The sequence below is a fragment of the Gambusia affinis genome, linkage group LG22 (assembly GCF_019740435.1).
Source record: "Gambusia affinis linkage group LG22, SWU_Gaff_1.0, whole genome shotgun sequence".
Lineage (NCBI taxonomy): Eukaryota > Metazoa > Chordata > Actinopteri > Cyprinodontiformes > Poeciliidae > Gambusia > Gambusia affinis.
The window spans coordinates 790,704-817,913 of NC_057889.1; the positions used below are offsets into that span (position 1 = coordinate 790,704).

At 44.3% G+C, this 27,210-nt stretch overlaps 3 protein-coding genes and 1 long non-coding RNA gene across 10 annotated transcripts; 2 read left to right on the plus strand and 2 right to left on the minus strand.

Moving 5' to 3' along the window:
* Positions 1–2,795: 2,795 nt before the first annotated feature.
* vipas39 (VPS33B interacting protein, apical-basolateral polarity regulator, spe-39 homolog) lies at positions 2,796–17,882 on the plus strand. 3 transcript variants are annotated; one of them, XM_044107042.1, is made up of 21 exons: positions 2,799–2,906; positions 6,824–6,865; positions 11,072–11,173; positions 11,495–11,587; positions 12,126–12,228; positions 12,306–12,443; positions 12,687–12,725; positions 12,789–12,853; positions 12,988–13,044; positions 13,126–13,218; positions 13,881–13,914; positions 13,987–14,089; positions 14,514–14,541; positions 15,060–15,133; positions 15,283–15,358; positions 16,173–16,307; positions 16,384–16,425; positions 16,500–16,676; positions 17,146–17,235; positions 17,332–17,436; positions 17,513–17,882. In XM_044107042.1, exons 4-21 carry the CDS (start codon positions 11,495–11,497, stop codon positions 17,531–17,533), a joined length of 1,473 nt encoding a protein of 490 aa, XP_043962977.1. In that variant the 5' UTR covers positions 2,799–2,906; positions 6,824–6,865; positions 11,072–11,173; the 3' UTR covers positions 17,534–17,882. The 3 variants fall into 3 exon arrangements, 2 of the variants coding, with proteins under 2 accessions (XP_043962977.1, XP_043962978.1); XR_006369674.1 differs by lacking the exon at positions 17,513–17,882 and having other exon boundaries at positions 2,796–2,906; positions 16,500–16,713; XM_044107043.1 differs by lacking the exon at positions 11,072–11,173.
* On the minus strand, positions 3,578–5,690 carry LOC122825592. Its single transcript, XR_006369676.1, has 3 exons — positions 5,091–5,690; positions 4,437–4,522; positions 3,578–4,339 (listed from the first exon to the last, which is right to left on the minus strand). It is a non-coding gene; the product is annotated as an uncharacterized LOC122825592 (long non-coding RNA).
* On the minus strand, positions 6,885–11,060 carry LOC122825589 (activator of 90 kDa heat shock protein ATPase homolog 1-like). 5 transcript variants are annotated; one of them, XR_006369675.1, is made up of 10 exons: positions 10,195–11,060; positions 9,668–9,858; positions 9,511–9,593; positions 9,320–9,437; positions 9,139–9,236; positions 8,929–9,066; positions 8,512–8,613; positions 8,390–8,441; positions 8,081–8,319; positions 6,885–6,940 (listed from the first exon to the last, which is right to left on the minus strand). XR_006369675.1 is itself a non-coding variant. In XM_044107046.1 (9 exons), exons 1-9 carry the CDS (start codon positions 10,272–10,274, stop codon positions 6,921–6,923), a joined length of 1,164 nt encoding a protein of 387 aa, XP_043962981.1. In that variant the 5' UTR covers positions 10,275–11,060; the 3' UTR covers positions 6,885–6,920. The 5 variants fall into 5 exon arrangements, 4 of the variants coding, with proteins under 4 accessions (XP_043962981.1, XP_043962979.1, XP_043962980.1 ...); XM_044107046.1 differs by having other exon boundaries at positions 8,081–8,441; positions 9,347–9,437; XM_044107044.1 differs by having other exon boundaries at positions 8,081–8,441.
* A 219-nt stretch (positions 17,883–18,101) lies between the features above and the next one.
* On the plus strand, positions 18,102–25,002 carry gpr132b (G protein-coupled receptor 132b). Its single transcript, XM_044107048.1, has 3 exons — positions 18,102–19,015; positions 22,655–22,741; positions 23,140–25,002. Exon 3 carries the CDS (start codon positions 23,276–23,278, stop codon positions 24,335–24,337), a length of 1,062 nt encoding a protein of 353 aa, XP_043962983.1. The 5' UTR covers positions 18,102–19,015; positions 22,655–22,741; positions 23,140–23,275; the 3' UTR covers positions 24,338–25,002.
* The last annotated feature ends 2,208 nt before the right edge of the window (positions 25,003–27,210 follow it).

The following is a 27,210-nucleotide window of genomic DNA, read 5'->3' on the forward strand; positions in this document are numbered from 1 at the left end:
CCGCAGACCGCTCCAAAAACAGGAAGTGGATTATAGCGCAGGGCATTCTGGGTAAATACAAAGAAAACAAACATGTTAGCCTAGCGCTAGCAGCAGAAATGGCTCGTGGTCTTTAGCCAAAGTCTAAACAGAAATCCTCCAACACTAAAATCTTTAGTTTCCATTTGTTTCGAGGAGGGGGACAAGCTGCTCACAGGGTTTGGTTAGTTTGACCACAGCGGCTGAAAATGTAATAAATGTTGGAGTTTCAGGTTTTTTCCAAAGAGTCATTGTTCTTTCTCTAAGAAACAGATGGAAATGATAAAAATATGAAATTTACAGGTGCTAGAAATGCATCATGACGGATCTTTTCCTGCTTTGGGAATATTCTTAGGATTTTATGGAGAGTGTGTTAATCATCCTGTAGATTAATCCCCAGGAGCCTGAAGAGTCGCCAGGATCAGGTTTGGGTAAAATCTCTTTGCAGGCTCCAACAATGGAAGTCACATTCACAGCACACAGACGCGTTCGGCTCCCAGGGGACCTTTCCATATGCTCACACCTTCCAAACTCCTGATGAAAGCCGTTCCTCGGATCGTTAATCAGGACCAAAAATAACTCCCTTGATCAGTTCGCATCAAAGGCGGCGGGACTCTCCGACACGCGGACAGACTGACAGATGAAACGGAAACTGACACCAACCCAGATGTGTCAACAATAAAGGGATAAAACATGCAGGCAGGTAGACATATGTGGGACATGACTGATGACAAGGTGGCGCGTTTAAAATTAGAAACATGAGCTGAAGGCAAAATAAAGAATCTCCAGGCGTCTGACGGGACGTAAGTGACCTGCTTCAATGAGCCGTTTTCCAACCAGGACAGAAATATTCACCAGCAAAAGGAAATTCATTTCATTTAGCACATCAACAAACTACAAACCAAACACTTTTACAGAACAGACACGTTGGTTTATCCAATTGTCATCCAAACTTTGAGCAAACTTTTAAAACATCACAAAAAGAAAATATGAACTAGGAGTATCCATATGACCCGACCAGGCTGAACATCATTTAGTTGAATATTAACGTTCAGCAGAGGTTGAAAACCAGCATGGATCAAACTCTTTAGGAAAATTCCTCCGAACCGGAGGGTCGGACTTCTGAATATTTCAGTTTGATTTTTCAGTTTCTCTCACATTGAGGGAACAAAAAAACACAAAATTAAGGAAGTTACACAATTTAACAATTGCAGTGTTTCCATTAAATCAGAAACGCGATTAAAATCTCATGTAAATAAATTTGTTCACATGATAAGTTGTTAAAAATCCAAATTTTCCTTCTGCTTCCTGTTGTCTTCTTTGTGGTTTCCACCAGTAGTAGCATTACCACTCGTCAAAAAGGTTTTCCGCTGCAGTTTTGTGAGATAGAGTCATTTTGATAGGGATGAAGAGAACCTCAACCAAACGTCAAAACATTGAATAATTTCATTATAAAGAACAGAAACAAAATCTGAAATAAAACTGGAATGTAGAAGTGAAGAGGAACCAGAACCGGCCTCAGAACCGCCTCAGAACCGGCCTCAGCAGCAGACACAGGATGAGCTCCTCTCATATCCAGGCGTCATAAATTCCCCCAAAATCAAAATAAGCTGGAAAACCAGCAGCGGCCCTCCAGGTCTTCACTGTATAATTTCACATTCCTCGTTCCACACATGGACCATTATGATTTATTACAACGAGCTTAGCGGGCGGTAATTACGCAGAGAAAGTGGCCAAGCATGTGATTTAACAACTGGAACTGATTCTGCAGAGTCACGCCATCGCTGTCGGAACCGCAGCTAACGGGCCGGACCGGGACTTCTCCCTGGGAAAGAAAAGCTCTCCGCTCCGCTCCGCGTGGCCCGACGGCGGGTTTCCATGTTAGGATGGTGAGCAGCAAACAGCCTGCGGCGGGACGCGCGTGACTGTGTGTGTGATGCGTGATGAGCTGCAACCATTTTCCAGCTGTAATGAACTCCAAAGATAAAGCAGTTTACTTCTCTGACATCACAGCTGAGTGAGGAACGAGCCTTTCTTATTAAAGCTTCGTCACTCAGAGCGGATATGGAGAGACGGACGATAAGCAGTTTTCATGCTGAGGTGAGTCACAGAGAGGCCAGGAGAAAAACTGGAGCTGCTGAGTTTTAGACCAGAGAAATCTGTTCAGTCTAGGGCCAGACGCATCACAATAATCAATCAATCAATCAATCAATCAATCAATCAATCAGTCAGTTATATGATGAATCATTTCATTTGCATAATTGATTGTTTTCTCGTTAAAAATCTCCAGTTTTGTCTCAACTTTCTTTGAAAGATAATTTTGTTTCTTTCTTTATTTTTCATTTTGTTTTCTTTTATTTTGGTTATTTAAAATGTCTTCCAGTTCCAGTGTTAAATGTTTGTTAGAAATTAAAGTTTATTGATTTTGACAATGAGTTCTTACAAGATTATATTAGTTGGAAATGATCTCAAGACAATATGATTGTTTATCACGATAACTTCTGGGACAATTTATCGTCTGGAATGTTTTACAGTGATCACCACCTTTCATTTCTTCCAGATTTTTCTGCAGATCAGATGAACTTCAGTAAAAATCTGGAGGAAAACAAACTGCTTGTTTTCTGCTTGTGATGATGATTTATGCAGCAGCGGGTCGTTTCTCCGCCACACCGGCAGCAGATTTCTGAAATATGACTCAATTAAACCAGCAGGTGTTTTCAATGGAGGCCGACGCGGCCCGGTTTTTGTTTGTCCTCCTTAGCAACCGTAACCAAGGAGAGGAGACTTTACAGAAAGAGGGAAAAGCTGGCCTGAAAGCGGTCCGATCCCGCCAACGGTTCTGGGTCGGCTCGGTTCGTCCTCCGGATCCACACAGGGAGGACGGACAGGTTGGCAGAACACACACACACACACACACACACACACACCCTGCTAATGTGTGTGTGTGTCGCAGAGGCATCTGCTCTTTGGGATAAACAACTTTCCATTTTTAGCTACCAGGGATGAAAACAAAGCGGCGTCGGCTCTTCATGCTTCGGTCCAAACGGATCTGAGAGACGGAAAAACGTCTCTGATTGAAAAATCACCTAAATTTAAATATTTTGTTTTTAAAGACAGAAACAAAATCCAACCTTTACCTTTGACCTTTCATCGCCACTGACTCTCTGTAACGCAGATTTCATTTATACAAATTTAAGACTTTTAAAGACTATTATGGATTAAATTTAAGACCAATGTCACAACTGAAATCTACAGAGGAAAGTTTCGTATTTAGCGATGTTTAACCCCCGCAGCGCCAAACACTTTAAAAAATACTACTGGCCTCAGGTTGGCGAAGAACAACGTCGTCCAGCTAACTGCCGATAAATTTCCACTTACCCACGAAAACGCAAACATCTAGCCAACTAGTTAGCAAAGGTAGCAGCTAGATAGCGTTAGCCTCAACCGCCTTGAATTACAGAACGCAACAAAGACTTCTGCAACTTTTACTTGACACAAAAAACCTACATAGAATATAAAATAATAAATAAATGCCACCTTTTTCCTGCTTCCTCAGACTCTCTCCTGCACTTCCTGCTGTTACGCCCCCTAGTGGCGAACATTTTCCTCTTCGATTTGTTTTTGTGCGTTTTGGAGTTTTGACGTTTGCGAAGCATTTTCGCCTTGCTGGCCACCGTAGTTTAAAGTAATAATAAAGCAAGAGGCATCAGGAAGCTGAAATTAAATTACAAGATGGAGAATCAAAGAGAGATTAAGGAGGATAAATTAAAAACATGCAGGAAAAGATGAGATGGACAAAGAAGATATGAAGACAGAAAAGGAAAAATAAAGACGATATTTTACATGAACACTGAGGAAACAAGAGGCTGAGCATAAAAAACAGAGAAAAGGAGAAAAGACAAGAAAACGGTCAAATGTAGCGTCACAAAAGAAGCCAAAGAAAAATCCAGTAGAAGAGACGAGATCTGAGGAAGAGGAGCAGAGAGACGGCCTCATAAAGAGCCGTCCACATTTAACTGCTAAAACCAGAAATCAGAGGGATGAAGGTGAAGAGGATGAGGAGTTGGAGGCGCTACGGCGCCCCCTGCAGGGAGGCGCAGAAATAATCAGACAGAATTAAATTATATTAACAAAAAACTTTTAATTTAATTTTCAACAAAATACATTTAAATATAAGAAAAGAACTCTAAATCGAGAAGAAGAGAACCACAGCAGAGCTAGTTTCACACTGACACCTAGTGGCCGTCCGAGGTACTACATCTGGGATTGTTTGGGAGAATTAAAAACTGTCCTTCCGTTTCCTGGAAGGAGTTCAGAAAAACTTGGAACCCAGGAAAAGAAAAAGTGCAGTGAGTCATTTTGACGCAGAGATTTATGAAAAATAAAGCCATTAGTGAATGAAAGCAGGCGAAGAGCACCTTCAGGGCTGGAAACTGCAGCCAAACACTTCCTGGTAGCAGCTGGCACCAGAAACCTGCTGACTGGACTCTTTCTGGATTCCTCTCTGGACCCGAGGAAAATACAAAAAAACAAAAGCAGGTGTAAATTGTGAATCAGCATATTTTGTACTGTGTGTGAAATTGGTCCCAGATGTGGACGGAGATAAAGTTGTTTACTGGAAAAGTCCCATCCTGCTGAGGTCTGAGTGGAGCCGCAGTGTGTTTTCACTGCCATGATTAAAACCTGATTCTCAGCCTGGATTACAAAATAAAAGCTGTTTGGGAGCAGAAGGTCCTAAAAACCAAACGGGTCAAAACAACATGATGTCTGAAAAGTTACAGTCAGAAATAATCAAAATAATTCTGTCTGAAAAATCAATGGGTTCATTTTCAAAGTTAACCAAGTGATTCATTTATTAATAAATGTCACAGATTCAAACCAAATATTTACTTAGAAAGCTAAATATTTATATTATATTTAGTTAAACATTTAGCTACTGAAGAACTAAATATTCAGTTTGGATCTAAATAATCAATAACCACAGATCCAGACGGCCAGAAATGTAAGAGAAATGGAAAAGATAATCAGGAAGAGTCAGAAGTTTATGGACTAACAGGCCGGTTGGATTTTACCTCTGCAGCCCAAACTGTGGTTGGAACCGAAACATGAGAGTCCAGAACCCTGCAGACCCGGTTGGACCAGCTGCTTCAATGGAGGTTTGACCACAGGAAGCCTCAGTTAGCGGTTAGCATCAGAATGTGAAGCAGCTGACAGTCGGTCATGTGACGCTGTGCAGTGATGGCGGCGTCCAGGTGGCCGAACTGTTCCTCACAGCTGATGGAGCCGGAGCCAGAACCATGGAAACGGTCATGATGTCACCCTGAGGATCTGCAGAAACACCGAATTCAGACTCATCAAAACAGAAAAACCATCCGTTAATAAAAACCTCTGCTGATGTTTGAAAGTTAAAAAAGTAAAAAATGATCTGCGATAATCAGTTATTTATCCTGATTCAGCCTCATTTTCATTCATTCATAAATGTTAGTTTATAATTAAACATTTAGTGTCAAACTCAGTGTGAAAGTAAATATTTAGCTAGTAAACCAACTAAATGTTCAACTTGAAACTGACATTGATAAATGAATGAACATTTTCAAAACAGAACTTTTTTCTCTTGTAAAAGATAAACAGATTATTTTCCTTATAATCTGCAGCTTCTCTGTATTTCTTCGTTCATCTCCACAGAAATCAGATTTTATTCCACAAACGTTGAACTTTTATTAAAGCTGGAGGTCAAACAAACGTTTTCCTGGAAGGAAAATAAAAACAGAAAAATGTTTGTGAAGGTGGACTCCTGCCTGCCTGTGATATTTCTGGTTCTGCTCGACGTCATCGGTTCACAGAGTCACGCTGCGATGCAACATGTTACCCGTCAGCACGCCTCCTGGCCTGGACCGGACCGGACCCGGACCCGGACCGGGCCTGGACCGGACCTGGACCGGGCCTGGACCGGACCTGGACCGGACCCGGACCTGGACCGGACCGGGACCTGGACCGGACCCGGACCGGGCCTGGACCGGACCCGGACCTGACCTGGACCGGACCGGGACCTGGACCGGACAGGGACTGGACCCGGACCCGGACCGGGACCTGGACCGGGCCTGAACCGGGCCTGGACCGGGCCGCGGGCCACGCTGTGGCACCGTATGGGTCCGATCACATCTCACCTCCATCTGACGAAGCTTCACTTTCTGACCGGCTGAAACGTTTCTCCTGGTTCGGTTCCTGCAGCCAGAATCAGCCGAGCTGCAGGAGAAACACAGGAGGGCAAAACACGAGGTGCAACGAAAGAGGCAACGGTTGACAGCAACAGTTTGGATCATTTGACTGTTATGAGAGAAAAATGGAGGAAAAAAGTCAAATTTATTCATTCATAAATAAATATTTGGCTGAAAATGAAAATGGGTTTAATAAATATTTTACTTTAGTCTAAAGATTGTTACTCTTTAGTTAACAAGCTAAATGGTTTTGCTCCTAACTAAATATTTAATTGTAACGCTAAACAAGCCGAGTGTTTAGTTTACAAACTTAATATTTAGTTTATATTATCACTCAGAGGTCTTCCTGCCAGAGGACAACAGTTTATTTTTCATGTGGACTGACTGCAGTTTTTCATGCTGATATTTTTTATAAATACAGAATCTATAAATATGAGACGACGCTGTTCGGTCTGGCAGCCACTAGGGGGCGGCATTGCGGAAACAACTGCTCCAGTTCCACATGTTCTCTTACATTTTGTATTTGTTTCTTTTGTCCAAATGGACACCGTTTCCTGGGTTCGGTTGGGTTCTGGCTCATCCCGCAGCAACAGTTCAACATCCAGGAAGACACGCTGCCTTTTCCACAGGTAGGAGGAAAACCAGGATAAACTCGTTTTGTTTGTCTTTGTGACGCTCTGTGGTCTACATGTCTGTGAAAGCTACTGTAGAAATAAAATGTCACTTACGTTACATTGCATCTTTCAAAATAAATCACACTGTGCTGTGCAGAAGAAAGCAAAAGACAATAAACATCAGTACGTCCAAATAGTTAATTAAAAGCAATTAAAAATAGATCAAATGTTTTGTCCAACTAAAGCTGAGGAGGAACAGATTCCTGTTCTTTTTACATTTTTCATGTAAAAGGTTTTTTTAAACATGTTGTCACGTTTCAATTTCATTTAAAAATGAGTTTTTCCTCATTTTATTGTGCAAGTTTAACAACACTTTGGAGCTGAACAACTCATTCTGTTAAATGTTACTGAAGACCGAACTGCAGCTTAAAGAAATAAAACCGTCACCAGCTGAAAAGAGAAAAGACTAGAAGAGCAAAACTAATCGTGTGATGGATCTGTTAACGTTTTACTGAATCACAATGAAAAACAAACAAGCTCTATTTGTTTATAAACAATGGCAGATATGATCGTCATAAAACACAATTATCTCACTGTAAAACCTTTATTTTGAAAAGTATAAGAAAGCTTTCTTTTGAAAGACCAAGATCACTTTTTCTACTCCTGGTTTACATCCATCAATTTGCAATTCTCATGCTCTTATTTTGAAGTCTGTTTATACAGTATATCTATTTCATTTCCTCTTATTCTACTTTTAAATTCTATGTTTATTTAAAACACAATATATAGAACTGCAATATCATTATAAAATATGTAAATTATAATGTCAAAATGAAATTGGTGCTGAAAGGTTTTAATCTGTTTGATTTTAATTGCTTGACATACAACAGATCTGTTTTCATTCCACATAAAATCTTATTGGTTAAAGTTAGATTAGCATTAGCTTCCACTAAACTCTATTTCTGTAGCACTTTAGCATTAGCAGAACTGATGTTCATGATCAGTGCTGTAGTGTTAGCATAGCTAGCTGGTTCCTTAAGGAATAGCTCCATTAGCTCAGAACAAACACTGTAAAAAGTTACACTTGGAACAGATTCGTTGTTCAGGCTCTTCATTGTGGTTTTCAGTAGAAGTTGCCCATCAAGGTACCGACTTTCTGGACCCACCTTGGACAGAAATGAGCAGCAGATTTTATGAAAGCATTCATGTTCCTTTAGGATGCTAACTGACCTTCCAGAGGCAAAACCAGAAACGTTAAAGACTTTTCAGTCTCAGTTGGAGCCGTTGAGGCTCCTCTGGGTTCAGGCCCTCTCAGTATCCAAAGGTTTGTTTGATGGCCTGCAGGTAAAAGCGCCTCCAGCCCTCCCTGGTGGTCTCCTCCTCTCCAGCAGGAACTCCTCTGCCCTCCAGCTGCAGCTCCGTCTCGTCTCCTCCGTCTACCAGCTCCAGCCTGATGGAGGCGTAGTGCCCTGATGGAGCAACCAGAGGACTCAGGCGTCCTGCAGCAGCAGCAGCAGCACTTCATGGCATCAGACTCACCGCTGGGCCAAGTCCTGAAGCGCCACCTCATCTCAATCCTCTGGTCTGGTACCTTCAGAGAGAAACCATCTGGTTACGTCACCATGGAACAAATTTATGTCCGACAAGGACCGAGACCTCACCAGCTCTGTGAACTCTCCACTGACGCTGCCGTCAAGAAGAAGGAACTTTCCTCCTCGCCGGGCGTCAACAGTCGCTGCTGAGCGCGTAAAGACCTGGACAAACTGGACAGAGCGCAGAAGAACCGCATCAGATGGCGCCCTCCCGGGTCAGAACCTGGTTCTGAGGTCAGATCTAAGACATGCAGGATGTCGGCCAGTAGGGGGCACTCTGCTGCTGATACTTTGTTTTAGTGATGTCAGAATCTGGCCACCTCAGTGATGATGTAGCACGTTAGCGTTAGCTTTGGCTAAGTGCCCTGCTGGTAGGATATCTGGCCCCACCGGCGCTGGGATGGTGTAGCGCTGCCGGGTAAACTCAGCTAACATTTAGTTAGCATCGCATGGTGATTCTTTAGCTGGGTCCGTGTGGGTCGGTACCTCCTGGTTGATGAAGGTCCTGTAGAGTTCTTCAGCAGAGGTCTGGAACGTTTCCTTCAGGCCGAAGCTGCAGGTCTGGATGTGAACACCTGTGGGACAGGTAGCCGGGCTGGATGAGCGCCTAGCATCTGAGCTAACCTGAGGACGACACGGAGACGATGTTCAGGTCCAGTCAGAATCAGCCGGGTCGGGACAACAGGTGGACTGTACCTGAGTTTTAGCGGCTTTGACCTGGTTCTTCTTGCTCGCCACAGGTGTGGATGGTTTCTGCCCGTCAGCAGTGGGAAGGATCATCCCCTGACTGAAATCTGAGAGGTTAAAGGTCACCTTTGCTGTGATGTTGATTGTTCCCACCTAAATACCTGATGGTGACTGTCTGTGTGCAGCAGACCTGATTTAAGGTCACGGACGTACTGACCCAGAACCCTGCGGACCTCCGTACCACCAGAACTCTTCATCAGGTCCAGCAGTGGGGTGCTGGGCTGGTCCTTACACAGAGACACCGAGATCTGGACCAAACGGAGCAACGCAACGTCAACAAGGCAGCTGGACGAGAGCTAGCCTGAAGGTCAACTGACTCACGTCAAGGTCGTCTTCATCGTTCTCATCGGACAGGTTGGGGACGTCAACGGTCCCTCGGTACTTCAGTCCACTGCAGGACGTCCCTGGATTGATGACATCATCAGTGTCGCCCTATCAGGGGCCTCGGTGGCGTTGCATCATCAGTGACATCACAGACCTAACCAGTTGGCCCTCAGTTGGAACTCATAGAAGAAGAAGAGTTTTCCTTTGCGGTTGTTGATGGACGCCTCTCCATCCAGCCTGCTGACCTCTGTGACCTCGCAGACGCCCTCTGACCCCTCCACCCGGACGCCCAGCAGCAGCTGACGGAGGCGGTTCGAGGACCAGGCCGTGACGTCCCGCTCCGTCCTGACAGGGAAGCCGGAGTGAGCGGACAGGCTCCGCCCACCTCTGACATCACAGCTGTTAAAAATATCTGCACATGTGCCGAGCTGCCGGGTCTCCTAACGCTGCACCCTAAAATAACCGCTCCAGATTTACCTCTCGGGTCATTCTGGAGGGTTCTGCTTCTGTCTGAGCGTAACCATGGAAACCAGCATGGAGACGTTTCCATCAACAGCTTCTGCCTTCAGGTGCAGGATTTGTCTTCATATTAGCATTTAGAAACTTTCATACAACCTTTAAAGGTGAAAACATTTCAACTCTCTAAAGATAGAATTTCAAAATAAAAGCCTTTATACTGACCAGTGCCAGTTGTTGACGTTGGTGGCATCCGCTCTTTCCTCAACGATCCACCGAGGGTCCCCTTCCCCCCACTTGGCCATCGACGATGGATAAACTCCGGACCGGATCGATCCAGAGGACCAGAACTGGACTGGGAGTCCGTCAGTCTGAGGTTTGACTCACAGCGACTCTTACAGCAGCTGAAACCTGAGCTGCTGCTCACCTTACAGACTTTCAAAATAAAACAGGTTGACAAAACAAAAGCAGCTTCGATGCTTCATACAGAACCAGAAAGATAAAAAATAAATAAAATTGTTTTCCAAGTAAGATTGAAACAATTTTGGATCTTAAACTTCAACAACCCGCCATGTTATTGCTGAGAGTTTGAACATGTGTGACAAATATTTATTAAAAATCTTCAGTGCTACAGCCAAAAACCACCAACCAACACCAACGCTAAAGAACTGGCTGGAACTGGTGGACCAAACCCTCAAAATGGAAAAATTAACGTTCGACTGCAAGCGAACCGTTACAAAAACAGACGGAGCAAATGGACCAGATTTCTAGAAAACAATAACTGAATCAGGTCTCTTATACTGTCACGTTAAATGCTGCTCAAAAATCCAAAGATTGGGATGTAAATTTGTTTTTCATCCTGTATCTGTTCATCTTTGTCAGAATGTCAGTGATTCTCCTTGTGGACAGTTGTTGCTCTGTGTGTCATTGTTTAATTGAAACAAAATCAATAAACAAATAGTAAAAATAAAACCTCAGTTGAGGTCAAAGGTCATGATTCAGGAATAAGAAAGGAGAGAGATGAAGAGGAACGATTTGTTCCTGTAGCACCAATAACATCAAGAGAAGAAGAAGAAGAACAACAATATTTGTTTCTATTAAGGAAGGCAGCGTGTATCCACTACAACTCCCAGAAGCCCCTGCGCACCCGGAAACTGACGTCGAAATCCGGAAAAAGACTGAGGAGCAACGTCAGGTGAACAAGGTAATAACAGCTGATCGATCCTGATCGATAATTGTTTCATATCCAGCGGGTTTTTATGAAGCCTGTTATTACGTCACTAAACCCCAAGATGACGTCACCGTTCCTGCGGTTTGTCACGGCGGGAAAAACCACTTAGATTGTGACGTTTCTGTTAGCCTGCTAGCATGCTAACAAATCAAAATACAGTCTGTCAGAATAAACTGCTGGCCCTGAACGCATCATCACAGCGTCGGGTCCAGTGTCAGCAGCAGAACCGGACCGTGTGTGAGTTCACTGGTCCGGAAAGGGTTCTGTAAGCTCGGTTTGGTTCTGTGTGTCCAGATGATGAAGAGTAAGGCGGACGAGGAAGACTACTGGAACAGCAGCAAGTACAACGCCTTCACTTTCGATGATGCAGATGATGAGCTGAGCGCGGTAAGACCGGAACCAGAACCAGAATCCAAAAGAGCGAGGACAGGTTCGGGTTCCGTTTATGGGACAAAAACAGAAACAAAGCTGCTAAAAGTCCAGATCCTCCGGTTCTATGGAAAACCCTCAGTGTATTTAATGGTGTCGACCAACAGCTGTGAGGTTTGACAAAATGAAATGTACAATGAAATATACATGTGTAATTATTTATATATGTATCATTAAATGATTAAAAACATAACATGCAATTAAAAAATTAAATGTTCTTTCAATGGCCTAGTCAAAGTCTAGACCCACTGTAGCAAGATTTCTCATATGTTCTCTATCAATCTGAGGTTCTGCTGTTTTACAATAAACAATGGTCAGGTTGAATACAAATGCCTGCCACACTTTTCAGATTTTTATCTTTTTTTTTTTCCTCCTCACAGATTAAAGTTATCAAGTGTTAGATTTTTAATCAGGATTTTTTTCATTTTGACTTCCTTACTGCTCAGCTGAACATCACATTTTACTTTCCTGTTGTGGTTTTGTTGGCTGAGTTCAGCTGAAGGAGACCAAGAAGGCGGTGAACAGAATCGGCCCCCTGCTGGCCGAAGACGGTGAGGAAGACTGGGAGCGGGTCAGCTGGAGCGGAGAACCTGTCGGCAGTAAGTCCACCTCCCTCCCACCTGTTGGGGGTCCTCCGCTCTGATTGGCTGCTCACCTGTGACTCCTGTGTGCTCAGGTATATCATGGTCAGTCAAAGAGTTGGCGGCGTCCAATCAGAGGGCAGACAGAGAGCCCGCCTTCCCCAAGATCTCCACAGAAACGCCGTCGCTCAGCAAGAGCCAGTCGGGCATTTCTCTGAGTTCTCTGTTCAAAGGTGAGGCTGTGGTCAGGTCACGTGACCGGGAGGCGGAGCTAGCGGGTCACGTGACCGGGAGGCGGAGCTAGCAGGTCACGTGACCGGGAGGCGGAGCTAGCAGGTCACGTGACCGGGAGGCGGAGCTAGCAGGTCAACAGGACATCACGCACAATCAAATCTGGACCAACCCAAATTCTGATTAATCAATGAAATCGATTTGTCACCCAGTGGTCATGTGACCGACCTCTGCTCTGTTTCCAGGGAAACCAAAAGGAGGAAACCTGCAGACCTTCAACGACGGTGAGTCAGACGAACGAACGAGTCAGAGAGTCACGTAGCGATGCTAACGTTGTTCTGTTTCAGTCCTTGGCGACTCGTCGCTACGCCTCTACACTCCTGAGCTCCGGAAACCCAAATCAGAGTACAAGGTAATCTGATTACAGTGTAATCTGATTACAGTGTAATCTGATTACAGTGTAATCTGATTACAGTGTAATCTGATTACAGTCTGCCATCTGCTTTCTTTTGTTTTCCTCTTCATTTCTCTTGATGATGTCACTAGGATCTGATCAGTGATTGGTCGGCAGAGGAGACGGTTCAGAGGCTGCAGCAGGGGAAGGTAAGCGACCCGGCGGCGGGCGCCCAGCGGGCCGACCAGAACCAGAACCAGAACCAGAACCTCCCTGTTTGTGTCCCGCAGGGCGTGACTCTGGAGAAGTTTCGCTCCCTGCAGGACAAACTGCTGCTGCTGGACCTGGCCGTCGCCGCCCACGACGGGAACGCCATCACTGCCGTAAAGTCACCGATCCCAAAAACTTTATTTATAACGACCCGGTCACACAAAGCTGCTGGTTCTGACTTAATAAAAAACATTTTGTCAACATTATTGATGAGGAAAAGCAGCAAAATCTTTAACAGAAATTTAATTAAATCAGTTAAATCATCATTTGGGCTAATGTTAGCTTATTGATGAACATTTGCTGTTAGCAAAACTCAAGTGTCAAAACTTTATTTAAAGAGTTTTCATATAATCAATATTACATTTATTAATTTGAAAAATCAAATCAAAATCATTTCTGATATAGAAAATGATGCAGATTCCAGCTAGCTAATAGCAACATTTTGTTATATTTATTACTAAAAATATGATCCAGTTTTATAAACCAGCATGTATCCACAAGTTATGAATCATAAAAATGATCAGAATCAAAATAAACCAGTTGTGGAAGTAAAATGCTAACATACAGCTAGCAAAGGCTAACAGTTGTGTTTTATGTTGGCAATATTTTAGAAAATATATCTAAATTAAGGCTGACATTCCCGAGAGTTTTAGATGGATTAATAGTCAGGCTGAACCGATTAATCGTGATTAATCATTACTGAAATAATCATCAGCTGATTTAGTAGTAGAGTGAAAACTTCCTGCCGACTTGTTGAAGTTGTTTGTGTTTGCAGGTTCTGATCTACCTGAAGAGGACGCTGTGTAAAGGTTTGTCTCTCCGTCGGTTCTGCTGCCGCTGGCTGAACGTCACATTCTCACCGTTTGGGTTTTTCTGCTCAGAGGTTTTATTCCGGGAGCTGGAGTCCAGGCAGACGGCGCTGAGGCACTTCATCCACTACCTGACAGAGAACCGAGAGCAGAGGCTGCTGCTGGAGCTGCTGAGGTCTGGACTCACCTGGACTCACCCGAACACACCTGGACTCACCCGGACTCACCTGGACTCACCTGGACTCACCTGGACTCACCCGGACTCACCTGGACTCACCTGGACTCACCCGAACACACCTGGACTCACCTGGACTCACCCGGACTCACCCGGACTCACCCGGACTCACCTGGACTCACCTGGACTCACCCGGACTCACCCGGACTCACCCGGACTCACCCGGACTCACCTGGACTCACCCGAACACACCTGGACTCACCCGGACTCACCCGGACTCACCTGGACTCACCTGGACTCACCTGGACTCACCCGGACTCACCCGAACTCACCCAAACTCACCCGGACTCACCTGGACTCACCTGGACTCACCCGAACTCCATTTCTTTGCTTGCATCTCATTTCTTCTTCTTCTGCTCCTCAGGGCGTTGGGCCGGACGGAGGAAGCCGCTGTAAGTCGTCAGCTGTAAAGACTAGTCGCCCGATGGACGCTGACCTGCTGCAGGGCAGCCATCTTGGAGGGGTCATCTGCTCTACTCTGTGTTTTCTGTTTGGCAGATAACACATTTAATCAATCATAAGTCAGATTCACAAAGCTGTCATAGCCATGTGTAGAACGATGTTTGTTTTTTTAAAAGGTTCATTATGTTTAAACATTATTAGTGGGGTTAACAGAATAAAATAATATTAGCAGAATGTTTTTATTTGATGCATGATGAGCATTTTATAAACCAGACATCAAATCATGTTTAGTTTTTTAGTAAGATACTAAACAGTGTTAGTGTTGAACAGAAATATCCAGCAGTGCTGAAGCATCTTCTGCTGTTAGCTTAGCAAAGTGGGGAGGGTGACCTCTCCAAGATGGCCGCCGTATTTCCATTGTGGGGTCTACTCTTTATTTTGTTTACGGTGATGTTAAACGCTCGTTAGAGACGGACGAGCCCACCTGACTGTGTCTCCATGGTAACAGCTGCTGCAGTATAAAGACTACAAGAACATAGCGGATGAGAACAAGAGGCGGGACTTCCTGAAGAGCTGCCTCAGGTGAGGAAGGAGGGAAGGAATGAATGCAAGTATGGAGGAACGACGAGGAATGTGTAGAAGAAAAATGAAAATGGAAGAAATTATAAATAATTCAGGAAGTCTTTGTTTGTTTGTTTGTTTACGTTCTGATGAGTTTCGTTGGTTTCCAGCCTCCAGTTTGGCGGCGAAGACGGAAATCATGTTCAGGATCACTACACCCTGCTGGAGCGGCAGATCATCATCGAGGTCAGAACCGGGTCAGAACCGGGTCAGACTGGTTCTGACTGTACATCATAAATATTAGACAAGCGCCCCCAAGTGGTCAGAATATTAGCTGAGTTATTCTGTTGCACTGTAAGACTTAAGCATCCTGAGGCGAGTGAAGCAAAGCATCCAGTCTACCTCCTCCCAGTCTGTTCCCAGTCTACTCCCAGTCTACTCCCAGTCTGTTCCCAGTCTGTTCCCAGTCTGTTCCCAGTCTGTTCCCAGTCTGTTCCCAGTCTACTCCCAGTCTGTTCCCAGTCTGTTCCCAGTCTACTCCCAGTCTACTCCCAGTCTACTCCCAGTCTACTCCCAGTCTGTTCCCAGTCTGTTCCCAGTCTACTCCCAGTCTACTCCCAGTCTGTTCCCAGTCTACTCCCAGTCTGTTCCCAGTCTGTTCCCAGTCTACTCCCAGTCTACTCCCAGTCTACTCCCAGTCTACTCCCAGTCTGTTCCCAGTCTGTTCCCAGTCTACTCCCAGTCTACTCCCAGTCTGTTCCCAGTCTACTCCCAGTCTGTTCCCAGTCTGTTCCCAGTCTACTCCCAGTCTACTCCCAGTCTACTCCCAGTCTGTTCCCAGTCTACTCCCAGTCTGTTCCCAGTCTACTCCCAGTCTGTTCCCAGTCTGTTCCCAGTCTACTCCCAGTCTGTTCCCAGTCTACTCCCAGTCTGTTCCCAGTCTACTCCCAGTCTACTCCCAGTCTACTCCCAGTCTGTTCCCAGTCTACTCCCAGTCTACTCCCAGTCTGCTCCCAGTCTGTTCCCAGTCCACCTGTTGATGCTCCCTGTGGTTCTGCAGGCGGCGGACCGGAAGGCGGAGCGGGAAGGAAAGCTGGAAGTCTTCCAGAAGTTTCCCAGAAAAGCCTCCATCCTCAACATGCCGCTCATCACCACCCTGTACTACTGCTGCTTCTACCACTACAACGAGTCGGAGGTCAGGCCCAACTGGGATCCAACTGGTTAACTGGGAGGATTTGGATCAGCTGAACTTCCTGTTTTTCTGTCTTCAGGGAACCTTCAGCAGCCCGCTCAACGTCCGGCAGACATTCAAGGTGAGGCGAGTTTTCTCTCTATCCTCTGACCTCTGACCTCTGACCTCTGCCGGGTCGCTAACGCTGTCCCTCAGATCTCGGAGAAGCAGTACTTCACGACGGCGCTGGCGGCGCGGGCCAAGCTGAAGAACTGGACGGACGTGGACGCCATGTTTAACTCCAGGAACTGGCTCGGTTTCTCCAAGAAGAAATCTCCGCTCAGCTTCCAGCGCGTCGTCGACATCCTGCAGAAAAACTCCGCCCCCACGCAGGTGAGTGGGCGGAGCACCATAATGCTGATGGTGTTAAGTACGGCAAGCCATTTTAACATACAATCAGTTTTACTGCTCTTACATTCAACAAACTGAAATTGCTTTATGACTACATATTGTTAAATTAAATTGTCTCTAATTATAATTTGATTAGACAGAAACCAGACAGAATTACATTCTACCTGGAGGAACAACAGAAGATTTACTGTTGAGTTGTATGTAAGCTTCAATTCACAATATCTACAAAGAATCACTAACTAGAAAATCTTCAGCTAAATTATCATTAGTCATAAAGTAATTTCAAGATCTCGTTTTTAGTTTTAACTAGTCATAATTCTAATTCAAGATATTTTAAATTTCCATTCTGGACAGTTAAAATGCAGAATGTAAATACAGATAGTCATATTAAACTGATTTTATGTTAAAATGGCCTGCCATACTCCATGCTAACGTTGTCGGTTGCTAACAGGTGCTACAGGAATACGTGGGACTCGTTAGCGACGCGGAGCTCAGGATCGGATTGGCTCAGAAGCATAAATGCCACGACATCGTCATCAACGTGAGTTCTCTGATTGGCTGCTGGCCGTAGCCGTTTAAACCAATGAAAATGCAGGGGGCGGGGCTTTGACGTTTCCTCTGCCTGTCGGTTAATCAGACGTACCGAGACATGAAGGACCGGCAGCAGCTGGCGGAGTACCGGAAGAAGGTGGAGCGCGGTTCGGCGGAGGAGCAGAAGATCGACGAGTTGCTCAGCAACCAGGTGAGGAAGAGGAGGAGGAGGAAGAGTGTTACGGTTTTGGTCACGTGACTCATCTGGTCTGCTTCTTCGTTCACAGCAAATCCGATGGAAAAACTGAGGACTTTTATTGTGAAACTCAAGTGCCAGCTTCCTGTTTGAGTCGGCAAACCAATCGCCACGAAGCAGAAAGTGGGCGGAGCCAAAACTTCCCGCCAAATCGTCGCCAAGACTTCTGTCACCGTTCCCTGGAAAACTTTAAAAATCCAAAATAAAAAGAGCAAAACTGTAAAAACAGAAAGAGAGAGAGGACGTGATGGTCCAGTCGGGTCAGAACCGGTTCTGGTTCTGAGTCCATGTTTACGTCATATTAACCATGTCTGTGTCTTATAGAAGGAAAACTGTTAAAAACATGAAGTGTGAAGAAATAAAGTGATTTTTTAAAAATCAAAACAGCAGAAGAAAAATGAACAAAGGTCGATAATAAAGGCTGCAGTGGCGTCAGAGCTCCAGCAGAGGGCAGCAGCCTCAACCAGGTGAACTCACCTGAACATCCCAGAAACTGTTAATTTAATAATACTGGAGGAAACGAACAGAATAGAACACACTCTATGAATACTTTATATTTAATGTGTTGCTAAAAGGTTTTAATGTTTCTGTTTTAACAGCAAAATTCACAGAAAATCTCATTTCAAGACATTTTACAAAACAAACTGGACATTTTCTGACCCAGAACATGGTACAGATTAAAAATAGTCATATTTCATCACAGAGGAAAATATTTAGAATTTCTTTTTTTTTTTTTTTTTTTTTTGTCGTTTTACAAGTAAAGAAAATTCAGAAGATCACAACAGGCCAGCTGAACACATTTTTTGAGTTTCTGAAGAGATTTTGTTCTTTTCTATAAAGTTAACGGATTAGATTTCCTGTCGCAGCTCCAGATCTCCCTGATGCAACTCACGTCTTCCTTCCACTCAATTTTATGTTCATCTGCTTGGACACAGAACAATCAGCTTCTTTGTAGCGATGAGTTGATTAGCACATCTAGTAGCGCATTCACAGATTGACTAACAGCGCTAAGCCCCGCCTCCTGCCTCTGATTGGTTGTTTTTGGTGCATTTTTATAAAACTTAAATACTGCAGCTTTAATTATTGCACTTTTATGAATATTTTGAATTTGATGAACAAATCATAACATGAGTTCCAGTTCTAATAAAATCCAGAGTTACCTGGAATTCCTCGTCCTGGAAGCACGGGGCGACTGTGGGAAGGACCGGCCAGCGACGCCTCGGACCGGCCGCCACTTCCTGTCACCAACTGGGTCCATTAAACAGCAGAAACAGAACCGCAGCTGGTGAGGAGTAAATCATCTCAGGTCACCATGGTAACCGTAGGTCAGGCCGTCTCCATGCTGCGCCAGCTGCAGCCACCAGGTGGCGCAGCGGCAGCGTTTTCCCGCTGCTGACTCAAACATGAAGACCGGGAGGAGGAGGGGCATCATGACGGCGGTGACGTCACCCAGGCCGTTTCTGTGAAGGGACGGGACCGTGGCTTCATTCAGGAGCGGCGCGAGCGCAGAGACGAACCACGCGCAGCTTCACAGGTGAGTTTTTACCTCCAGCAGCAGGACGCAGGCTGATCGATCAGCTTTATTGGTTCATATCAATAAAACTGAGAAATGATGAGAAAATCTGAGGAAACAAAGAGAAGAGATGAAGCTCATTAAATATTAATCAACATGTTTACCGTCATGATTCTCATTTATCTGAAATATTAAAGCAGCTTGAGATCATTTCAGTGTTTATTTACCTCGTTATGTAAAGAAAAGTTATTAAATCAGTTACTGATAATCACCATCTATTGTTCATTGAAAAAAGTCAAATTAATTTGACACAAATTTATGGAGCTTAGAATCTGAATTTGATCTCAGCATTTGGATCATTTAATTACATAAAAACGGAAAAAAGGACAAAAATTAACGTTCATGTTCAATAAGATCTTTTACTGAAGCGTTTTTACAAAAGTTGGGTTGATAAACTACATAAAATGTCCATTAATGACCAATCAAATATTTAATCTCTTTGTACAGAAATGTTTTCCTCTGCATGAAGTTATTACGTAGATTTTCAACATAGAAAATGATTTTTTCCCTGCAGATCATAAAGAAAAATTCAAGTTTATTTACATTATTTATTTAAAAACCAACCGTGGAAAAATCACTAAAAGATCATTCATGTATGGATGGATGGATATTTAAAAGTTGTGATGCTCCATAATAAAATTATTAAAGTGAAAGTAAAACTTACAGTATAGTAAAAATACTCCTAAAGGTTTTTTAAAATCAAAAAGTTTCTTTATGTAACTGAGTAAATGTAACTAGTTACTTCCCACATCTGGTCAGAAGTTAAAGGTAAATAATAATAATAATAATAATAATAATAATAATAATAATAATAATAATAATAATAATAATAATAATAATAATAATAATTAATAATAATAAGACACCAGAACCAGCCATGTGGATCCATTTGGTCCAGATTTTCCTGCACTCCCAGTCTGGTTCCACCGGGTTCTGAAGGTTCTGTTGGAACTTGATAAATCAGCTTTTTTAAACTTTTTCTCCTCATCAAATCAAACTGGAGTGTTGCTTCGATTCTTCCATTCATCTCCATGGAAACCATTCAGCTGTAAAACTCTGGGTGGACTTAGCCCCGCCTTTGAGGCGCAGCTCCTCCCCCACTCCGCTCCTTCAGACTAGCCAGCAGCAATTAGCAGACAGCAGCTGCTCAGAGCATCGCTGCTAAAAACGTTAAAGAGGAGCCTGAACTTTGAGCCCAAACCTCAGAGGAAATGTGGGCGTTGTGGTGGCGCAGCGGTTGTGGAGGCCTCAGTCCTCAGGACAGCCGTCACAGGTTCAATTCCTGGCCTGGCGACTTTTGCCGCATGTTTTCCCCTTCTCTCATTAACTCTTTCCTGTCAATTCACTATCGAATAAAGACTAGAACAATTAAATAAAACCTTGAAAAGAAAAACCTCAGAGGAGGAAGGTCCGTCCATCGTCTGTCCTACTCCAGCATCTCTCTGCTGGAAATCATCTCTACTCTTTAGCTACTGAGCTGTTAGCATGACGGTCATGAAGCCGTCACACAGCAACGATCTTCAGTCAGAGGCCTTTCCAGAATTGTTGCAGAACTGGCTGCTACTGGAGTTTCATTTAGTTTTCATCATTGAGGTTTATTTTTGTACTGAACTGTCATGCTAGCAGACGTTAGCCGGGTTATTGAGCAGAACAGCTGGAAAACCCCCAGGCTGGACTTGACAGGAAGATGTTGCTCATTCCTTAACAGAAGTTTAGAGATGACGCAACAGAAGAAACGACTCCCACCGTTCAGTGACGCCACTTCATCGGCTTCACACACGGAAACAAAACGTCCTCAGAAACACACCAGCACCGCAGCTTGAGAACCACCGCGCCAAGTTAGCATTTTATTGTATCTGCAGGATCAGTGAGTCTAAAACCATCAGAGGAGAAGAAAACGGCTGCAGCAACGAGACGACCGTCACTATTTATGTTTAGAGGAAACTGCAGTTGAATGACTCTTTTCTTCTCAGAAAACTGATCCGTTCTGAATTGATTAAACTTTACAGTTACACCAAAGAAAGAGAAGGAAAAGAAAAAGAAGACTGGACATTACATGAAAATCAAATCTTTTCATTTGCTGTCAGTTTGGGGTTTTAATTATCAGACTTAATGAAATCTGGTAGTTTAATCAGATTTCATTAAATATGAAGCAGAAAAGAAAAGTTAAAACAGCTTCGCTGATTGGAAGATCATAAAGATGCAGAACAAGCCCACATCATCACACCTCCACCTCCGTGTTGCCAAGTTCTGCTGGTGCTAACCCGACTTGCTGGTTCCCACCACTGTTCACCTGGACAGGTTTTCCTGTTTCTGACTCTTGATTACTTTTCAACCAGAATAATCAGAAACTACCAGCAGCTGCTGTTTGCTGCTCTGAAGAAGTTTTTACATCTTTAGGCAGCAACAGGTGAAGTAAAGTTTTGTTTCTGATCTGTTGAATAAAAACCAGTTTGGTTCCTGATGCAGAGAGAACCCCACAGTAAACCTGTTTATGTCAGACTCGTCTGGTTTTGACTCTTCCTGCCAGAATAAAAGCACTTCCTGTCTGACACAAACTCTGAGAAAAACGTTGATCTGACCTCAAAGTTTCCAGCAGAATCAGAAAAAATCCCTGACAGGTTTTGCAGAGGCAGCTTGTTGTGAAAGTGACAGATTTTACTGTCAGCAGTTTGTCACCTTTTTCTAAATGTGGAAATGAAGGCGAGTCAGCGGCTGACGTCTGAAAGGGGGACATTTTTAAGCTCAAATGTTTTTATTTTTGTAATAAAAATCACAAAATTGTTTCAGTTAAATTGGAAATAATTTTCTTCCAAAGGAAAATTAAATTAAACTCATTTTGTTCTAAGAGTTGTGATGAACGCTGTGGGCAGGAAGGATTTCCTGTAGCAGTCTGAAACAGCGATCTTCTGTTTAAGTCTCAATAATGTCCCGTCTTCCTCCCTGAAGGTTGTTTTCCAGTTTAAGTGCTCCTGTAGCTCAGTGCTGATGGTTGTTAGCGAAGCAGCTCACTGCGGCTGGCACAGAGCGACCCGATCAGTGGCCTCAGAACAACCCACCTGGGATCCTTCAGCTTCCTGTGTCCATCCATTCACTGAGCAGAAAAACAAGATTGTGATCCGATTTACCCAGAGGAGTTCTTTCTTTGGAGTGAATACTTGATATTAGCATAAGCAAACCCAACGTTGTGTTTTCTTTGGTAGAGTGAGACTCACTGTTGAAGAATTGGGAGTGAGGTATGATTTAAGGCACCAGATGTTGCGGTTTGGTGTTTGTAGGTCAGCAGCAACTCAAATGACATTTCCACCTCAGCAGTTACCAAAATGACTCAATATGGTAACTTGACTTAAAACAGAAAAATAAATCAGATTTAATATCAGAAAGTGAAAAATGTCATCAGCAGAAGAATGATTTGGATAATTTCACTTAAAGCTTCTTTTTTTGACCTCTTATTTACATCCAGACAGGTGAGTCTGACTCACCTGTCTGTCCTGAATGCTGGTCCTTTAATCGACAGACTAGCATGAAGCATGAGAAGCACAGCAACAGACACCAGCAGCTCCAGGTTTGGTTCTGAAATCTGCTTATTTCCTGTTTCAGACGTGCAGCAGCTCATGAGAACAAATTCACCCAGACGACCTGCAGGAGAGAAACTTCCGCAGAAACAGGAACTTCTCTGGCTGTGAGGTAAAGAGGTGACAGAAAGAGGAACAGCGAAGACTTTAAACAGAAATCGGTTACTTGTGAAGGATGTTTAACGTTAGCTCTTCTTCCATCTCTAGGATTCTGAAACCGACAGGTTCACTCTGATCAATATGAACGTAAAAACCTTAAAAACCAGCAACAAGGCAACTTTATTCTATAGCACCTTTCAGCCAAAGACACTCAAACTGCTGATAAACAGATGCTAACAAGAGTCATTAAGAAAAACAGACTAAGATTTTGAATAAGTGGAAGCGTATAAATATTGACGATGAGAGAACCGAGGACTGAACCTTGGGGAACTCCACAGATCATTTTATTCAGCTATGGTTCCACCAGACAGGCGGGTTTAAGATTTAAAACCTTCCTGGTTTTCTCTCCAGATGCTGACCACATGCTGTGAAGGCTGACCTTACCCTGGCCTCTGGAGACGCCAACCCTGGGATCGGCTTTCTTCCTACAGACTCCATTCCTGATTGGCCAGTTGTCTGAAGAGACCCTTGGATTAGATTGGCCACCATGCTGAACGTCACAGGCGGGTCCTCGGGGAACCAGAGCTCAGTCAGCTGTGAGACGCCGTATGGGGACGACCGGCTGCCGCTGCTGGTTCTCTACATCGTCGTTCTGGTCGTCGGTCTTCCCGCCAACGTGCTGACTCTCTTCCTCACCTGGCAGCAGGTGAGCAGGAAGAACGTTCTTGGCGTCTACCTGTGGAGCCTGTCGTTGTGCGACCTGACCTACCTGTTCACGCTGCCGCTCTGGGCGGACTACGTCAACAACGGTCACGAATGGCGGTGGAGCTCGACGGTCTGCAAGCTGACGGGCTACATCTTCTTCACCAACATGTACATCAGCATCTTCCTGCTGTGCTGCATCTCCTGTGACCGGTACTGGGCGGTGGCCTACAGCCTGGAGTCCCGCGGTCAGCGGCGGCTGTGCCACGCCGTGGTCATCACAGTGGTTATCGTCCTGGTGGTGGCCGTGGGCCACATCGCCGTCTTCACCATGAGGGAGGGAAACGTCCAAGGCTTGAAGCGCTGCTTCGAGCCGAGCCAGAGGAGCGTCAAGGTGATGGGCTTCAGCTACGCCCGCTTTGTGATCGGCTTCCTGCTGCCGCTGCTGCTGCTGGCGGTCACCAACCGCCGCGTCCTAACCAACGTCCAGCGCAGCACGGGCCTCCACGGCGACCAGAAGCGGCGGGTCCAGCGGCTGGCGGTGGCAGTGGTGCTGCTGTTCCTGGTCTGCTTCGGGCCGTACCACCTGATCCTGCTGGCCCGGGCCGTCATCACCCAGTTCCCCCAGCTGGTGGGAACGCCCTGCCTGTTTGAGGAGACCATGTACACGCCCTACACCATCTCCCTCGGCCTGTCCACCATCAACAGCGCCGTCAACCCCATTCTCTACGTCCTGTCCAGCAACAACATCCGCAAGGAGTGCCGCCGCGGACTCACGCAGATCTGCGTGCTGGCGTGCCACGGACCGTCGACCAACAGCAGCCAGATCAAATCCTTGGAGCTGAATGCCGGAACCGATACCGAGAGACATCCGGTTGGACCAGAAGAGACCTTAGAGATCAGATAGAAACGGTTCCTGACCGGACTGCTGAGTCCACAGGCAGGATCTGGAGTCTAAAGGTTCACACCTAACTCCAGTCCATTTATCAAGAAAGTCCGGTTCGGTTGGTACCGGACTTCTGCTGTGAACTAAATGACCTCGGTCTGGTTCTGTTTGAATGTGAACTCCATGGGAACCAGAGACAGTTCCAAAAACAGGAAGTGGACTACAGCGCAGGGCATTCTGGGTAAATCCAACCAAAGCTAACATGCTAGCCTAGCGCTAGCAGCAGAAATGTCTCCTGGTCTTCAGCCAAAGACTAAAGAGATAAAATCTGACGCCTCCATCTTGTTTCCATCTGGTGAAGAAGGAAGTTGCTCTTAGTGTCTTCAGAGGTTTTTGTGAGGTTTCCTTCAGTGGTTGTTGGTGCAGCGCCCCCACAGGCCAGGAGGGGAACAGGCTGGTTTGACTCAGAACCACAGCAGCTGCAGGTGGAGCAGATGTTCTGGTTCCAGTAGAACCGGGTCGACCGGACCACCAGGAGGATGAACATTGTGACTCCTCTCTTCGCTTCAGGACTGATGGATGAATTCTGGGACAAAACACGTTCTTAAAAACTGAAACTGAACTTCAGATGTCTGCTTTTTACCCCATGATGTTTGTAACCTGATTAAATTTGGATAAAAGCAGAATGTTTGAGTTTATTGCACATCAAAACAGATAGAAGTTCTAATTACAAGTTTTAAAGTCATAATTACAGAAATACATCATTTTGAGTTTTAGTTTTTGTTGTAAGTACAAGTTTTAAAGTCATTTACAAAAATAAAAGCTGCGATTATGAGTTTAAAAGTCATAAGTTGAAATTTAAAGTCATGATTATAAAACACAAAAACTATTTAAAACTGAATTAAACAAAATAAAACTAAACTTTAATCAACTAAAATGACAATATTTAGAAAAGTGATGAAAATCTAAATGTTGCAACAAACCAGGATGATTCTGACTAAATAAATAAAACGTCGCTGATCTGATGGAGAAGTCAGTTGAACTTCTGCTGAACCGTTTCCTGCCGCCGCAAAACTGCAACGTTTTTATTTAAATCCGCTGCAGATAAAACATCCAGCTACTTTTTCACACAGAAACCACAAACTGTGAAGGTGTGAAAATGTGTGTGTGAAGGTGTGTGTGTGTGTGTGTGTGTGTGTGTGTGTGTGTGCGTGTGTGCGCGCATGTCGAAGGTCAAATGGAGTTTAGATGAAAAAAAGTTCAAAACTGAAGGAAAGCTTCCAATGAAATCTAAATTTGATCATTTATTTTCATCTTTCCTACCAGCAGCTCTACGTTAGTAAGCTGCTGTCTGACCCGGTTCCCGCTCCGCTCTGATTGGCTGGCCTGTCGCTTCCGGTCCCAGACGGACGCTCCGATTGGTCGCCTCCTGCTGAGAAAACAAACGGCCTCATCAATGATTAACGCCTGTCAGACACGACTCAGGGCCAAATTAATCATTGATGCCTGACCTGAAACCACAAAAGAGAAATGCAGCGTTGCCATGGCAACAAGACAGGATTTCCTGCTGTGATTCAGCTCCTTAAGTCTTCGTGACAAAAATGTTTCAGTTTGCACAAAAACATTTTTTAATCACCAAAGAATGTGAAAAGTTTCAAAATCTCATCAGTTCACAGAAAAAAATTGTTTGTTACACAAAACAGGAAAATAAACATGGAACAGGAAGTAGAATTGATCATTTTTACAACAGGAAGTGGAACAAATGGAAACTAATCTGCTTGCTGTTACTTTGTGAATCTTAAAAAACGTAATAACATTTTTTTTGGTCATCTGAACCAAGAAATTACCTTAATATTGAAGTCAATCCTGCTTTAGAACTTTGTTTTCCTTCCACTCAACTTTCCAGAAAAAGCACAGAGGAAGCTCAGCCCGACGGCAGCTGACACAATGAGCTTCAGGTTTTTATCTCACTTTCGTTCAGAAGAAGAAAATTAAACCAGGAAGATCTGAGATGTTCTGGTAGACCCAGTGGACCGGAACCAGAACCAGCAGGTGACGTGGCGATCCAGATCATCTCCGACTGGAAACTTCACTCCAGTCGTTTCCACTCTTCCTCCATCGATCTCCAGACTAAATGAAAACTTTACTTTGATCCTAACCGAGCAGTGGTCCGGTTCTGGTTCTGTTCAGTCCAGGTGAGACGCTTCTGATGTTTAAAACAAGCAGTGGGATATTTCCTCACCTCACCTTTTCTCCTTCCACTAAACTTTCTTCACCTGCTTCACATGTTTAGAGCGTTTTGTCCTCAGTCGCTCTCTTGCTGAATTGTGACCTCTGACCTTGAGTCGGCCTCTCCAGGAGATGAACGGCTTTATATGGAAACCCATTTATGCCAAGAATTAAAAAATAAAAGCCCAACAGGAAAACGTACCCACAAGTTCTCATGAAGTGATTACCAAACTAAACGTTGTAAGTACAAGTTTTAAAATAATAATTAGAAGATTTAATGTAGTAATTAGAAAGATAAAAGTTGTAATCATGAGTTTTATGTCATTATGAAATATATTTGGAGTTTTAGGTCTTCATTTATGGTTTTAGTAATAAATAAGAAAATAAAAGCCCTAACAGTTTTAAAATTTTCTCCTGAAGTCCCAGAAGTTTAGAAACGGAGCGATGCATTTCCTCCTCAGGTCTTCCGGCCTACTTCATGTTGTCAGGTTCCAGTAATCCTGCAGGTGTAAATACTTTAACTAGACCATCTCCCTGATCATCCTGGTTTTCAGGTGCAGAGTAGTTTGTTTCTAAATGTTTCTGATGGACGGGTGCATGGAGGATTTCACTGATCGTTTGGTGTCATTTCCTGTCGGAGCGTTACCTGTGCAGGTGAGACTCAC